The 17,467-nt window shown below is 32.3% G+C and overlaps 1 protein-coding gene across 1 annotated transcript; it reads right to left on the bottom strand.

Moving 5' to 3' along the window:
• Positions 1 to 368: 368 nt before the first annotated feature.
• LOC114166832 lies at positions 369 to 17,267 on the bottom strand. Its single transcript, XM_028051693.1, has 13 exons — positions 17,183 to 17,267; positions 13,984 to 14,053; positions 9,482 to 12,621; positions 9,014 to 9,271; positions 8,146 to 8,814; positions 7,164 to 7,982; positions 6,198 to 6,884; positions 5,229 to 6,083; positions 4,354 to 5,064; positions 3,398 to 4,243; positions 2,594 to 3,298; positions 1,616 to 2,494; positions 369 to 958 (listed from the first exon to the last, which is right to left on the bottom strand). Exons 3-12 carry the CDS (start codon positions 12,596 to 12,598, stop codon positions 2,099 to 2,101), a joined length of 9,063 nt encoding a protein of 3,020 aa, XP_027907494.1. The 5' UTR covers positions 12,599 to 12,621; positions 13,984 to 14,053; positions 17,183 to 17,267; the 3' UTR covers positions 369 to 958; positions 1,616 to 2,098.
• Between the last annotated feature and the right edge of the window lie 200 nt (positions 17,268 to 17,467).

Below are 17,467 nucleotides of genomic sequence, written 5' to 3'. Positions count from 1 at the left end.
ATTCACGTTTCTTTTTCAATAATTAGGCAACGATTTTATAATAGGACTAAATATCATCTTTATTTACAATTAGTTTCAAAATAATTGTTACCATTTTCACACAACAATTACATATGATCTTACAACTTTTTCAAATATTTATGGAGAAACATGTGCATATAAACTCCAATTCTTTTCATACTTTGTCATGAAGATGGAAAATTATAATTGTAGCTTTGGCTAAATGACATTCCTTCCTATATAAAAGATTCTATTTAAACTCATCTCCATTTTCACCTTCATCTTCATTTTCTTCTTAATCTTTATATGAACAATCTTCAACTTCATCATCACCATCACTTTCTCTATGCCACCCTTGCCACACATTCTCATCAAGCAATATTTCTATTATGTCTTTAGGTGATAAACTTTATACATGAAGAAATATTTCTATAATTTAAAACCATACACCCTCCTGTACAACAGGACAACTTTATTAAAAGAAAGAAACACTCATTTTACAACATAAGTACCATAGTACATACACACAAATACATTTCAGTATTGTTCATGAAACACCTTATAGCAGAGAAACAACAGACATATCCAGAGATGCAATGCTCAGTTTCCAACTTATCCACGGAGCATCTTTTTCTCAACAACTAAACTCATGTCAAATTTATTAACACAAAAACATTCAACAACTTATAATTTAAAACAATTCAAATCTCTTAAAGCAACACACTATCTTTCCTATAATTTAAAAACAACACGCATTTGCTCCTTCTGAATATAGGAACAATACTTATTGACAAACAACCTTATATATCTTGAGAACCATTCATGTTACCTGTAGGTATATAGGGAAACTTAAATCATGAACACTGCACTTCAACACAACGAAAAAGTCCACTATTTGTTGATAGTTGTAGTCATGTCGTTATCATTTCATTTTTTTGAGTCCCCTGATTCCCTGCAACTTAATTTTTTTTTTTGAAAGAACTACGATTAGAGAGCGTAGGAAAATAAGTCGAATTTGTTCATGACTGAACAACTGAAATCCCAGCTTTGATAATAGATTTCCAACCTTTTAAACTGGATTTTGCAAGGCATGAGAAAAATTGACTATCAAAATTTTGACAGTTTAAAATAGTGTTAAAATTCTAGTTCTGACCAGTGTCCATACTTTATCAACTTTTTATGTCTGAACTTTCCTTTCCTTTCAATCTTTTAGAATAAATTTGTATTATAAATATGGAAAATTATAAATACAAGAAGCAAAATATATACTCACTGAAATTTCATGTATTCTCCGATGGTGTGCTCAATAAAAACAAGAAAACAAATTTTGAAAAGGGTACCAGAAGCGAACGCAGTGACAATAAGTTTGTTTCAGTTGACACAATTTCTTGAAGCAAATTATTCACAAAAGGCGAGTTGATTAGAGATGACCAACACAGATTGTAGAAAAATATATTTTGATTGAACATTTCATATTTCTCCATTTATATAAAATGCAGAAACAAAGAAAAGTTAATTAGATGGTGAATGCCTTCACACTAAGTCAATAGCAGTTGAGCAGCATATGCCAATTATTTTTCCAAGATGAAAAAATAAAATGATATAATGTACTTACAAGTGAAGGGAGTTTGTCACCAAATTAACTCAGGATGCCTCCTCCTCAAGTTGTTGCATGATCAGAGCTTTTGTATCACCTTTACAACGGATTCCATCTACGACCACCCTAAATTTCGGAGGCACTTTATCACGACGACGGAAAATTTTGGTGCTGAAGCATTTGTCAACCCTCACGCTTCTCAAGGATGGGAAATTCAAAGTGGAACTCCCCGTGTAAAACCTTTCAAATTTGTCTAATGAGATAAGAGTCAAATACTCAAGCTTCATGAATATCATCTCATTTTCATCTTCATCTTCATCTTCTTCTTTGGCCACTATTTCTTTCAGGGATTCACATCCTATGACTGCGATCTCTTTGAGGTTCACTAACTTTTTTGCGACCGAAGATGTAAATAAATACTGCAATCGGGGACATTGGCTTGCAAACACTTTTTTCAGAAAAGAGAAAGACATTGTAGAAGTGGAATGCACTCCTATTGTTTTAACATGACGGCACATTTAATTCGTGAAGGTTCTCGCAGATTGTGTTTAACCAAGATGAGTTCTCTGACTGAATGGACATGATAGCAGATACGTTGAATAGTGTCAATATTCTTAATTGTAAGAGCATCCCATCCTCACAAACTTTGGGGTTTTGAGCATGGAAAATCTCCGGATTTTTGCAATTTAGTACTTGTATAATCATTTCGGTTAAGTTGGGTGCTTTATGGAGTATTTCATTTAGCACTATAGTCATTTCACTCTTATCACCGTACGAGAGCAGGTGCATTTTATTTATACATTTGAAGACTCCTGTAAATTTTTCAGACCTAAACCTCGATCTTAATGCCAGAATTTGTTTCCAATCCAGTTCTAGTTCTTTCAGGTTGGAAATGACCTAATGATTACAACAAAAACAAATTCAAAAGAAATTAAGGATTGTAACAGACCAATAAAGGGAAAAATTGAGAGTATAGACTCTTTGATGCACACTTACCTCTAGACTTGAAATTAAAGGTTCTCTCTTAACGGAAGTACCCTCACCCATGGAATGTTCACTTTGAAACAACTCTAATCTTTCACACTCAAACACAGATAATATATTTAAGGCAGGGCATTCCAAAGTGAATGTTTGAGGGTAAAAGCAACTGAGTTGTGGCAAGGAAGAAAGAATCAACCTCTCTAAACAAGGGAGCACAAACTTTGCTTCTGTGGCTTCTTCTTTTTCAACAATTTCTCGGAACTTAGAACAATCTTTTATTTCAATTCCTTTGAGACTTTTAAGATTTTTTGCCAAAGAAGCAGGAAATAGTGTTTCCAATTTTTTACAATTGCTAACAACGACCTGCTGCAGATTCGGAAACATGAGAACTCCATTTTTCTTCTTTTCCCAAACATGTGTTAGCTTCGATAGCCCTTTTAAGGCCAAAATCCTCAACTGGGATGCTATTTGCACAATCTCATTGTCATTCATATAAAAAAGTACCTCTACTGTTGCACTATCCCGTACTTCCAACTCTTTTAAGCACTTCAGAAGAGAAAGAATAACAGATGGAATTGCGCATGGCAGAGTACAGTTCTGTAGCTTCAAACTAATCAAATCTCTCAACCATTTGTTTTGCAGGCCAGACTTACAATGCGGATCTTCTTGTAGCTCAAGATTATCCAAAAAACACTCCTTGTCCACTGCTTCAAAAAACTCCTGTAAATATTGCAAAAGGTTATCTTCTAAATTACTGGTGAAGATGCATTCAATAATATAAGACCAAATAAGCATTCAAAAACTCCTTGAAATTTTTACCTTTCGTTCTGAGATCCTTTTTATTATGGTGTTAATATCTCTTGAAGGGGGTAAATCGTCTGCTTCCGGGTCCATGGATACCGTAACTCCCATAAGGGATTGAATTCGATGGGAGAAAAACTCCATGTTGGGACAACTCCATACTGCCACAGTTTTCAAAGATGACAATTGTAGAGTGTCACTCCCAGAATAAAAGCATACTAAACTTGTTAAAGATTGTAGATGAATGGTGTGGAGTCGCTCAAATTTAATGGCTTCAGAAGTTGCATTTCCCTCTTTAGCCACTATTTTTGTCAGTGATTCACATTCAATGACACTGATCTCCTCAAGGTTCATAAATCTTTTGGCAGCTGAAGTTGTGAATAAATACTTCAAGTTTGAACATTTGTAAATATTCAGTTCTTTCAGACAAGAGAAAGACACCGCAGAACGTACTCCTAATATTGCTGTCAAATGAGGACATTGGGAAACAATTAATTTGTGAAGCCTCTCACAGATCATGTTCAAGCTTGAGCAGTAGTTTAACTCGAAGAACTGTGTAGTGGACACATTGCATAGCCTCAATATTGTTAACTGTCTTAGCATCTCCTCCTCGCCAATATTGGGGTTTTGAGCAAGGAAATTCTCGATACTATCACAATTGTTTATACCCATTTCTATTAAATTTGGTGCCTTGAGTATTTCAACGGGTAACACGGGCATTTCATTCTCCTTGGCGCGAAAGAAAGATAAGGAAATGCAGTTTAAATTTCTGAGGCCTTTCGTAGATTTCTGTGACGTAAACCCTAAGCTTAATGCCAGAACTTGTTTCCAATCAAGAGTCAGTTTCTCCAGGTTGGAAATGACCTAACAATTAGGGACAAAAACATATCAGAGATAAAAAAAAGTGTGTGAATTAGATAAAAGGTGAAAGGAGAAAAAAGTTGGAAGGGCAGATTCTATGATACTTCGCTTACCTTTGGATCTGAGATAAGAGGAAGTCTGCTGCTTGAAGTACCCTCACCCATGGGATCATATACACTTTGAAATAACCCTAACTCATCACAATTCCTCACAGATACGAATTTCACAGAGGGGAATTCCAAAGTGAATGTTTTGGGACAAGTGACCTGAGGCAAGTCATTGAGTTCCAAATCCTCCACACAAGGGAACACAAACTTTTCAGTTACAAATGTTGTTTCTTCCTGTTCAACAAAGTCTTGCAAATTTTCACAGGAATCTATTTTAACCTTTTTTAGATCCTTAAGACTTTTTGCCAGGGAAGCAGGAAATAAAGTTTGAAGCTTTGCACAATCACTTACAACGACCTCTTGCAGATTGGGAAAGATTAGAATTCTACTAGTGTACTTTTCCCACACATGTTTCAACTCTGATAGCCCATTTAAAGTCAATATCTTCAATTGCGATTCTGTTTCTTTAATCTCAGTGTCATCATTCATATCAAAAATTGCCTTTACTTGGTCGCTATCTCGTACTTCTAACTCTTTTAAGTTCTTTAAAAGACAAAGAATAAAAGATGGAATTGCATATGATAGCTTGCAGTTCTCCAACTTCAATGTTTCCAAATTTGCCAACCATTTGTTTTGCAAACCTGTTTTACAATGCGGGTCTGCTTGTAGCTCAAGATTATCAGAAAAGCACTTCTTGTCCACAGCTTGAAAAAACTCCTGTGAATATTACAATAGGTTTATCATCAGATATATCCATTGCTTGCTCGACTTAGTTTTCCTATAAAAAAACGTTATAAACCTACAATGGTTCTTGTTTTAGATTTTGTAAATTCACTCAAAAAAGAGTCAAAACTAATTGATTCAGAATTGAAAGTGGTTACCTGTTGCAGGAACACCTTATCTACCGAAGAGTTAAGATCATGGTAGAAGACCATGTCATCACTTAAGACGTTTGAAACTCGAATTCCTCTAAAAGAAGAATTCAGGTGTATCTCTCCTCCAGAGAAAAACTCCATCTTGGGGCATTTCCATATGTCCACTAGCATCAGGGAGGGTAACCGCAAAGTTTCATATCCGGAATAAAAGCATTCCAAGCTTGATAAACAATATATATGTACACGCTTTAGTTGTTGTAGTTTGATCTCTTCTGAAATGTCATCATCTTCTTTGAAAACTATTGCTTGCATTGATTTACAATTACTGACTTCTATATGCTCAAGGTTCTCTAACTTGTTCACTGATGATAATGTGAATAAATACTTCAATTCTTTACATCTGTCTATGTACATTTCTTTCACATACCTGAAAGACACTAAAGGAGTAGAATGAACTAATGTTTTCAAATCAGGACAAGTGAAAACATATAATTTTTGGAGCTTTTCACTGTCACAAATCACGTTTAACCATGGTGAGTCCTCTGACCCAATGGACTGCAGTTTTGACACATTATACAGTTTCAATGTTTTCAAGTGTGTAAGCACCCTTTCTTTGACATTTTTCGGGATTTGAGTTTGGAATACCTCGAGGCAACTGCAATAGTTTATACTCATTTTTGTTAAATTTGGCATCTTTTGAAGTATTTGAATAGGCAAATCAGGTCTTTCATTCTCATCATCACCAAAGAACAACTTAATATCATTTAAATATTTGAGGTTGTCCTTAGGTTCCCCCAACTTTGTCCTTAACACCAATGTGTGTTCCCAGTCAAGTATCAATACCTCAAGGTTGCAAATATCCTAATGAAAGAAAATCAAATAGAAAAGCATGGACTAGGTATTAAAAGGTGAAATGTAAAATATATACATAGAGAGAGATAGACAGAAAGTGTGCATTTCATGTTACTGAATTACCTTTAGATCAAAGAAAATGGATTGTTTGTTAGCACTTCCAAATAGCTTCAATGCTGGGCAACTCAACACGATTAATGAATTTAACGCAGAGCAATCCAAAGTAAATGCTTCTGGGTAAAAGTAAACGAGGTCTGGTAGATCAAAAAGATAAAGTGTAGTTACGCAAGGAAAAAAGAACACCGCTTCTGTGTCATCTTCCTTTCTAACAATTTCATGCAATCGATGACAATATAGTATTTCAAGTTTTTCAAGCTTCTTAAGATTTTTTGCCAAGGTCAAAGGAAACACAGATTGCAGTTTTTCACATTCGTTGACATTAACTAGCCTCAGATTTTGAAAGCTCTCGGTTCCTTTACCATTACTTTCCCAGACATCCTTAAGCTTCGGTAGCTTTTCTAAAGCCAATTTCTCCAAGTGGAATGTTGATCCAGTTCCCTCTTCAGCATTCATCTCAAAAATTACCTCTACATTGTTGCAACCTCGTACTTGGAGTTCTTTTAAGGTCCTCAAATAGGGAAGAATATTAGATGGAATTGCACATGGTTGAATTTCACAGTTCTCAAGCTTCAAAATTTTCAAACTATAAAACCAGCTATTTTGCTTTTGCATACCACCTCCATGCTGCCAAGTTTCTTGTAGCTCTTGATGTTCGGAAAGGCTCATCTCCTCCATGCCTTCAAAAAATTTCTGCAAATATATATTGTGTAAGTTCATTGTACAATGATATATTCCACTCAAACGATCACTTGTCCATAGTTTTTCTTCTATTTTTTGGTTCGATAAGAATTTGGTAGAATTTTTAGGATTTTGATTCTCTAAAAAGATAACTGAAGCCAAAAATATATTTATTTCTCTCGTTTTCTATTACCCACAAATTTTTAAGTACTTTCATTGTTAAGTTAACTTTTAAAAATATCAAAATAGAAAAGAAAAATTTGGTCAAGAAAATCACACATAATTACATACCATTTCCTCGAATATCTTTTGTATTGTAGCATTTATATCTCCTTCCCAGCAGAATCGTTTGTTCTCTTTTCCGTGGACAACATGTATATTTTGTAAAAGTGGTGAGCTGGTGACTGTCTCGGAAAATTTAGCCATATTATAACATGCACTCACTACCAATTTCTCCAATGATGGGAATTCAAAGTCACAATCAGAGACACAGAAACTCTTGAGTTTCTTCAGTGAAACAAGCTCTAGTGCTTTCAATTTTTTAAAAACAACTCTGTCAGATTTTTCTCCATCTTTTCTTACTATTTCCATCAGGAATTCACATTTAACTACCTTCAAGATGTTGAGTTGAACCAAAGTTTTTGCAGTAGATGCCGACATAAGACTTTGCAATCCATCACAATCGACCACTTCTAGATTTGTCAAGCGAGTAAAAGATACAGAGGAAGGTGCTACAGTAATCATACAAGGACAGTTCCTCAAAATCAAGAACTCTAACCTTTCAAGAATGATGTCTGGTTCAAAGCCTATCTCTTTGAGATTCGGCAAGTCTATCAACATTAAGCTTTTCAGATTTGGAACTACTCCCAAGTTTTCAATTTCAGTATCTTCCTTTGGAGGCACTATCTTTTCAAAGAAACAATAATTCAGTGATAGACTTCTCAAATTAGGATTTCTATGTAGGAAAGAATATAAAATCTCAGTATCCATTAATCTAAATAAAGAGAGCTCTTCTAAGTTATCCCTTCGATGGTTCCTTTTACCCATATAACTGCTTGGTGACTTTGCATGCCAAGACTCAATTTGCATGGACTTCAAGTTATTGATTACCTATAATTGACAAACATGTAAAGAAAAGGATGAGTATATTTATATAAATGTACATATATTTAAGTAAAAGTGGAAGAATGTGTTTCCATTTTGATTATTTTCTATTTAATTTTGCATGAATTAGAAAGTGTTGTTGAAGAGTTGTGGGGCTTAGTACTAGTACCTCTTCAGGAAAGCATACATGTACGGAGTTGAATGGTTCCAGATTGTTACAAAGATCAATAGATAGCTCATTCAATGGACATGATAAATCATAAGTTGATGGATAGAAGCTTGTAAGTTTTAGCAGATTTGAAAATTTGATGGTGCTTAGTTTAGGGAAGTTAAAATTGACTCTATTCATGTGGTTAGCTTCCCTTTTAGTAATAATTTCACTCAATCCATAGCAATCACAAACCACAAGAGATTCAAGATTATCAAGACTCTTGGCTACTGAAAATGGAAATATATATTCCAAACTCTCACAATCTTGAGCCAATATCTTCTTCAGATTGTTAAACTTAGGAATCCCAAGACGATCTTCATTATTCATTTTCCATACAAGCTTCAATTTAGGGAGTGCTTCTAAATGAACATTTTGCAAGTTATTAGCTACATCCCCAACTTGCTCACGTATATTAAATATTGCTTGCATGAACCTGCAATTTGTGACTCTCAAGTTGCATATACTCACAAATGTTCCTTCCATTACATTTTCAAGTCTGTGACACTCCTCAATGATTAGAGTGTCTAGTTTGCTAAAGGAGTCTGAAGGGAGTTTGGGATTCCATATCTTACTCAGACTGTTCATATTGCGAAGTTTCATATTCTTCAATTTTGGAAAGATGTTATCCTGTTTTGGTACACAGTAGCCATAAGTTAATCAAATATGTGTTAAAATAGAGAAACCTAATCAGTAAACAGAAAAAGAAAAATATAACATTTATGGATCTACCAATGAATAACATTAGTTATCCTACTATCTGAAACTACGATTGTGGGTTTGTAATTTCAAATCTTAACACTGAATCTAATCAGACAAAGCTTCTTACCGTAATATCCTTCTCTCTATCTTGTTCAAGGAGGAAGATGCTTCCCATCTTTTCACAGTCACTTACATAAAGGCTTTGAAGATTCACCAGACTCTTGGCCATTGTAAATGACATCAAATATTTTAATTTCCAACAACCATTCACATCCAAATGAGTCAAATTTTCAAAAGATGATCTTTTTGAAGATTGTTCGACACTCCATATTACGTCAATCTGGATTGAGGACAACTCCAGTCTCTCTAATTTTGAAATTCCAACCTGCAAACAGCCACACGTGATTAGAGTCTCCAAAAAGTAAGGAATTGATTTTGACTTTCTCAACTTAATTTTCATAATATATAAATAACCTTCTTCTCTTTTTAACGTTGAGATCCTTATAAACTCTTTCCTTTCGGTTTAACAGAGTAAAATGGGAAAAAAGTTTTAGCTGTAAAGGATGAATAAATTTAGAGGATAATTTTAGTGCACCTTTTCGTGGAAGAGTTTTCTTTCCTCTCTTTCTATCTGAGGAATGACATCAAATCCAACAAACTCAGACAAAGATTGCAGCCTCAAATTGCGTAATTCAGGAAGCATAGGAAGCTCAATTTTGTTTTGTGGTCCCACATCAATAATTTCCTTTAAAGAGTTGCATTCAGAAACTTCAATTGTTTCAAGAAATTTTAAAAGTCTAACCATAGAAATTGAGAAGACATTCTTCAATTCACCGCAGAGATTGATCTTGATGACTTTCAGTTTGCCAAAAGAGGGTTCTGAAAGTTTGCAAGAGCATATTTCATATATCTTGAGATTATGGAGACTTAATGACTCCAATTTTGGAAAAGCTTTCTCAGGTTGTTGTCTGTCCTTTGGATTGATGAGAGATTGAATGGTAGAATTATTTACAATCCATAAATGTTTTAGATATGAAAATCCTTTTAAATTCAATCTATAAAAAAGATCATGGACAATATTATGGGCTTCACGGACACTGTTGTGCTTTTCATGGACAGTATTAAGTTCTAGAAACAAATTTTCAACTCCTTCAAACAACATTTTGATCCCCTTTAGAGAATGAATGTCAGATCCATTTTTCAATTGTACCGCCAAAAGTTTCAATGTTTCATATTTCTCTGGCATCTTGAAATCAGTCTCTAAAAATGAACTCAAATCTCCAATAACAATCTTGTAACTATCTAACTTGTCAAAAAACAAGTTCTTTGGCAAATAGGAAACATTTGGGATTTGTATGTCTAGAGTTGTCAATTGATTCAAATGTTTCAAATCAGAAAGAATAGCTATTTTACTTTGTCGTGTTTGTTCTTCATCCTCCCATTGAATCAAGGTATTTCTCATATACAACTCCTCCAGACTTACCAAGCTTGATATGACACCATATGGAATTTTTTTAAGTTTAGAACAATTACTTATGTCAAAAATTTGTAGCATTTTTAACTCATTCAACTCATCTGGCAAATTTTTAATATCAGATCCTGAAAAACTTAGAATTCTTAACTTTTCCAACTCTCCTATGATGGATAATTCCTCATCTAGCATGCAACATTGCTCCAAACAAAGCATTCTAAGTTTATGCAAGGATGAAATTGAAGAATCAATAAGGGGGAGATGAATGCCAATCAATAACAACACTCTAAGTTCTTTCACTCCTTTGAAGAAGTTTTTGGGTATTTTCGGACGTGGAATACTATTGACAATTTCAAGGACTCTAAGTCTTGGGTAATTTATTGTGCCAGGAAACTCTTTAGTGAAGTTACAATGATGTAACGAAATGGCAGCGTACCGTTCAAGTTCATCAGGCCACTCATCTACCTTTTCTTTTGTCATTGTAAATAAATGGTTTTCCTTGTATGCTATGGACAAAGCTGCTCTACGAACAGTATCTGGCATGGTAAAATGATCACTTGAATAACTGTCAGACAACAAACCTGATTCTTTTAACTTTGCAACCAACGTATATACTCTGTCTCTGGTTTCCCTTGCTGTGTTGATTCCTCGAAGAAAATCCAAACCAATACAATATTTCACCAAGTCCATAATCAATGCATCATGACCCATGCGAGCACAAAGCAAGAAAGTGTACCTGAGTTCCTCATCTTCTAAAAGATCATAACTTAACTTGGTAGAAAATTCAGGTGCCCCAGCTAAGTTTTGAGATTCAAGTTTTCGATTAGTTTCCTCCCACACAGAAAGGCTTTTATTTTTCAATGCCCTTGCAGTGGTAACTATTGTCATTGGCAACCCTTTACACTTGCTGGCAATTTGAGCTGCTAATTTGTCATATTCAGAATTATTATCACCTATTCCAGCCTTTTTATTGAACAACATCTCTGCTTCCTTCTCCTTTAAGACTTCCACTGGGAAAATACTCTTTTCTTTCCCTTCCATTTGACTTAACAACACTTGTTTGATTTCAGAAATCATCAAAATCTTACACCCTTTATACTGAGGGACAGTCTTTTCAGTTTTCAACCGACCAGAAGCATCAAGGAGGGATTTTCCTTCATTGACATTATTCAAATCACCACCAAAGAATTCTCCTTTCTTGACATTCATTGAGTCAGCAACACTAGAGGATTTTCCTTTATTTACATTCTTAGAACCTTCACCTTGTAACGTTCCTCTTCTAAAACTTGTCGAACCATCAAGGACGGGGGATTCTCCATCATTGACATTCTTCAAGATATCAACATCTAGTGATTTTCCTTTGACATTGGTAACGCCATCATCTTTCTCTAATTCATGTGGAATCCCCAACAAGTTAAAGTTCACTTTTTCCCAAAGATCGTCGAGAATTATAAGCGTGCTCTTATTCTCATCATTCAATATCTGGTGTATCCTCGCAGCTCTTGAAATGTCACTTTCCTCCTCCAATACAGCCCCCAACATATCAGCAATTTGTCCTTGGATTTTTCTTATGTCAGGGTTTTTGGTCACACTTGCCATGGTCACTACTTCAAACATCTTATCTTTTAAGGCTTTCTTCACAACCTCTTTGACTAAAGAAGTCTTGCCAACGCCACTCAACCCATGAAGACCGATCATTCTAACACCTGGCTTTTGGAATTCATCAGTAATCTTTTTCACAGTGTCATTTCTTGATGGATAGCTTTCGTAACCAAGGTTGGAAAAAAATGCAGCCATAGAGGGTGGGCCAGACCAATAAGACAAAATGTCAAACTTTGCATTTTGCAGTAACCCATTTGCCTGCTTTGTGATATCATCTGCTTTTCTACTTCGATGATACCTTATCCCAGGCTTTGGAAGGTAACCACTATCTAAAAAGTCAAACACTGCATATTTATGGCATATTTCATCCTCGTGGAAATCCTTATACGCGAGAATGAGTTTATCCACATTCTCTATCCATTCTTTAACTTCAACGTGAATTCTTCTTCCATGTCTACGTTCTTCCTCTTCAACTATATGTTGAATAGTATCTCTCTTCTTCTTGAGCTTCTCCACAACATCTTCTACTTCACTAACTTTTGCCTCGTACAAGTTCAGTTGAATCAGTTGCTTCTTTAGCCACTCCTTTGCACGAGGTGACGATGTCAGGAATTGGTAACACCCTATTATAGCAGCCATTCTACATCTCAATTACATCTTTTCTGGATGCACACATGTAAATAACAAAGTAATATTAATTAATAGAGAGTAATAGTTGAAGTCCCCAATTGATAATATTTGATGAGAGACTACTTTTTGCAAACTGTTTATGTTCATATTCTTTTACCCTTTTCATCTTTTTAAACCTAATTAATTTTATAAATTTAGTAATCTATACATATTACGCACACTATGAATATTAGAAAAAATCTAAAAATCAATAAAAATTACTAAAATATAATTATTTTATGTATATAGCTTGTATTAAATAAATAATATTTTTTATTTTAATAATTACGATAATAATAATTAATTTTTTAATGATAGTAAAAAAGATTTACGCACCAAGCATTTTTAACGACATGACATAGTAGGTGTGAGTTTGACTATCTAATCTCGATCTTATATGTTAAATTTCATTTTCATCCAATTTTTTATCTCATCCCCACTTGAGATTGAGTGTACTCGTACTTACTTACTTTTATACTGTTTTAATTAGTAATTGAATTTTTGTTATAAAAAATAAAAATCAAAGAAAAAGAAACTTGATATTTTCAAGTTTCAATATCATAAGGATACATATATTTTTTTTCAATGTCAAATACAAAATAAATTATAATGTATCAAATAATAATAATTGAATATAGGTCAATAATTATAAAAAAAAGGAACAAATATGTGACCTAAAAATAAATTATGCAAAAATAAAGACTAAATAAAAGTTAATACAATTTTTTTAAGTTATCCGATAAATAAAAGGTGTTTTGGTAATTTAAAATGAGGATTTGTATTTACTACTTGCTAGTTATACAAATTTTCCTTTTAGATTGACATAGTATAGTGTACAATCTTTTATTTAGGTTTTCAATCTAGAAAATAATATTCAATATCCGTTATTAGTTATTTTGGCATGGGTCTTAAGAGAAAAGTTGAATCATGACCTATCTATGTTACTAATGGATACAAGTTTCACACTATTCTTTAGTGAAAGCTTGATTTCCTCTAACTATGGTGTTTATGTATGAGGAAGCAATGGTTAGAGTCATATTTCTATGAAATATTGTCTAATATTATTCAACTAGAGTATACTGGCTGGTCAATCATGAATTTAATTCTCTTTCAGTGTGAATGGTTTGATAATACTTCTACAATAGGAACCAAAGTAGATAATAAGTATGGAATCGTTCAAGTAAAGCCTTCACAGAGATATAAAAAAGCATACAATCCATTCATATTTGCACAACAAGTAAAGCAATTTTATTTCACCAAATATCTAGAGTGACACCAAAGTTGGTTCGGAGTAATTAAGATAAAAGCTCGTAGTATTATGGACAGTAAGTCAAGTTGAGCATGACACTTCATACCAAGATGGTGAACTTGTGCAACTTCAAGTAGCGCTACATGTTGATTCAGACTTCATTCATGATTCTCTTCCTGATTTGATGGTGAGGGACAAGAAATAAATATCCACTTATTAAATCAGACAAAGATAGAAGAAGAATGTAAGGAGGGATACATTTCAAGTGAGGGAAACATTAATAGTGATGACACAACTCTTCGTAATTCATGCATTAAAAAGGGTCATGTGTATGGACTTGGTGCATTGATTAAAATGTTTACTACTTCTACAAGTGCTTACTCTATATCAGTCAATCTCTAGTAGTTCATCAAATAGAAGAAATGTGTGAAACTATTCAGAAATTAAATCTTGGATTATGGCAAAAGGATGCTAATGAGAGAACACTTGAAGAAAAGATGGAGTAGATGATGATAAATCATGAGCAATAGAGTGAATGCATGCACCAACAAGATGAGCAAATGCGACACCAAAATGAGTAGATGAACCATGAAACTTATTTTTCAACACGTCCAATTGGAAAATCTTATGCCAACTCCTTCTGATCCTCGTTGTAGTGGAGATGATATAGTAGACCAGGGGACCATTAGTTGTAATTTTAATTGTATGATGACTTCAAAACTTGTGTATTTATTTAGAACTGTTTCCATTTTGCTTTTATGTTGGATCATGTAGTATGTACACTTTTATTTTTTTATAATACTCTTTACTACATTATATATTTGAGTTTACTATTATTTAGCATAATTAAATTTATAGTATTTATAAGTAGGTTAAAAAATTGTTACAAACATGTCAAAATATATAAGCACGTAAAATTATGTACTTAAAAGTAGTCTTAAAAATATATTGGTTGCTAAATCTTCTTCTTATTCTTTTTGCAACTGATTTAGTTACTGAAATATATTGGTTGCTAAATGTTTTAACTTTTTGTCATCAATTTAGTAATTGAAATATATTTTAATTTAAATAAAAATGTTACCTATCGAAAAATAAGTGTCATTATATTAGTAACCAAGTTGGTGCCGATTTTTTTTTAATTTAATATCTTTTTTCATGTTTGCAACCGAAAAAATAGTCACTAATTTTGGTTTTATTTTTGCAACTGAAACTTTAATGACTAAATTGATCTCTATAGTAGAAGGTATTGAAACTTCGATAACTATTTAGAGACCAATTTTCAATTTGGTCGCTAATTAGATTGTGACTAGACTTTTTGCCACCACATATTTTTTTATCTCTAGTTTGGTTGTTAAAATATTTATAACCGATTTTATCTCTTTTAGCAATTAGAAAAGGTGGTCCCTAAAATGTTTTTTTTTCTTAGTTTGTTAGGTGTATATTTTTGTTTAAGTAATACTAGTAGAAGGAATGGACATATAAATTCTAAATATTTTATATAATATATATATATATATATATATATATATATATATTTATATATTTATCTTCAAAATCCAATCTAGGAAGATCTCTAATATATAATTTTTTATAATTTTATTTTTAGTTGCCGCTATAAAAATGTTTAGAAACAAATTTTTAAATTATCTATTAACATTAATTATCCCTTAAATATTTTATTATAAAATTTAATTAGTGATTTAGTCTTCTAATTTGTTAGTTTGGTTGATTTTGGTCCTTTTATTATTATTTTTGTTCAATTTGGTTATCTAATTCTTTTAAAGGTTCAATTTGGTCATTTTTGTTAAATTGACGTTAATACTGTGTTCATGCATGTCACATGTCATTTTGTGAATTTTTTTTTAATTTTTAATTTTTTTAATTTAAAAAAAATAAACTGCTACGTCTTGCGTCATGGTCGTGTCATATGTCAATTCTTGAAATTTTTTCAATCACTTTTAATTTTTAATTTTTTTTATTTTTTAAATTACCACGTGGCAGGTCATAATTGTACCACATGTCAGATTAATGGTGGTTGTTTCTAATTTAGTCCATTTATTTACAATTTTGATTCAATTTGAGAACAACTTAGTAAATGAAACAACTTATATATTCATGTTAAAATAATTTTTTATCATTTATAATCAAATCACTCTTTAAATACTCATGTTACTTTATTTCTTACATCTTTTTCACTTGAAATTTTTTTCACATGTAAAAGGCAAAATAATTTGAATAGTTAGGTGACATAATTTGATGTATAAATTCTATAAAGTTATTTAACGTGTATATATAAGTTGTAATTAAGCTTAATTACTAATTTGGTCTCAAATTGGAGATGACAAAATTAGATCATCTTAAAAAATAGGAGGACTAAATTGAATCAAAATTTTAAATAGAGTGACTAAATTGAAAATAAGCATAGTCTGACATGGCATGTCATGTGACAATTTTTTTTTTCAAATTAAAGAAAAAAAAAAAAAATATATATATATATATATATATATATATATTAAAAAATCGTTGAAAATTTCACAAATTAACACGTCACAACCATGACGTGACACATGACAATTTAATTTTTTTTAAATTAAAATTAAAATTCCACAAAATAACATGATATTTACGTAGACAGAATTAACGTCAACTTAGCAGAAAAAACCAAATTAAACATTTTGAAAGAATTAGAAGACCAAATTGAACCAAAAATAATAAAAAGACCAAAATAAACTATACCAACAAAGTAGATGATTAAATCATTAATTAAGCCTTATTATAAAAAGAATATAGTTATTTTATTGAAATAAGTTTTCTTACCCAAGTAGATGAGGTTATTCAAATTCTAAAATAACCAACGTACTTTAAAACAAAACTAAAAACTAAAATTCCCAAAGTTTTGAACAGGTGGGAGTACGTTATTATATATATACAAATTTTCACTATAAATACTGGCTTATTCTTCTTCAGAAACTCAATCACACGTTTTCTCATCATAAAAATAAAAGTGATCAATTGAAAAAATATATATCGTCCAGCATATATATACACTACGTTTCATTCATATAATATGAAGACCCTTTCCTAATAGCTAGCGGCAGTAATGAAATTAGAACAACTGTGTTTTTTTTCCCGTGAACTTTCAAGATTGATGAATTGAACTGTGAAAATTTTGGTAGCAGCAAAGTAAGAGGAACGGAGTTTAAGAGACTAAGAGGATTTAGATTATAGATAAACTAAAAATGCATTATTCCATGGATGGAACAAACCTAAACTTGAAATAAAAAGGAGAAATATATAGTGTGTACCTGACAACAACAATACGATGAAGACAACAAAAGCAACCACAAACTGTGATGAAGAACACAGTCAAAGAATCGTAGCTTGCCCCGATCCCTTCAAAGCATTGAGATGACCAGGGACGGATCTTCGTATACTTATAGGCCATGGCCCCTCAAAATTTTTAAAATATATGTATAATATATTATATATTAAATTACATAGACTTTTATTTTTTTATAAAATATAATATTTAATGTTAATAAATAATAAAATATAAAATTAAATATAATAAAAAATAAAAATACTTTTTG

The sequence above is a fragment of the Vigna unguiculata genome, chromosome 10, assembly GCF_004118075.2.
Source record: "Vigna unguiculata cultivar IT97K-499-35 chromosome 10, ASM411807v1, whole genome shotgun sequence".
NCBI classification, from domain to species: domain Eukaryota; kingdom Viridiplantae; phylum Streptophyta; class Magnoliopsida; order Fabales; family Fabaceae; genus Vigna; species Vigna unguiculata.
Note: the sequence above shows the minus strand (reverse complement) of the source record. Positions and strands in the feature narration are given on the sequence as shown.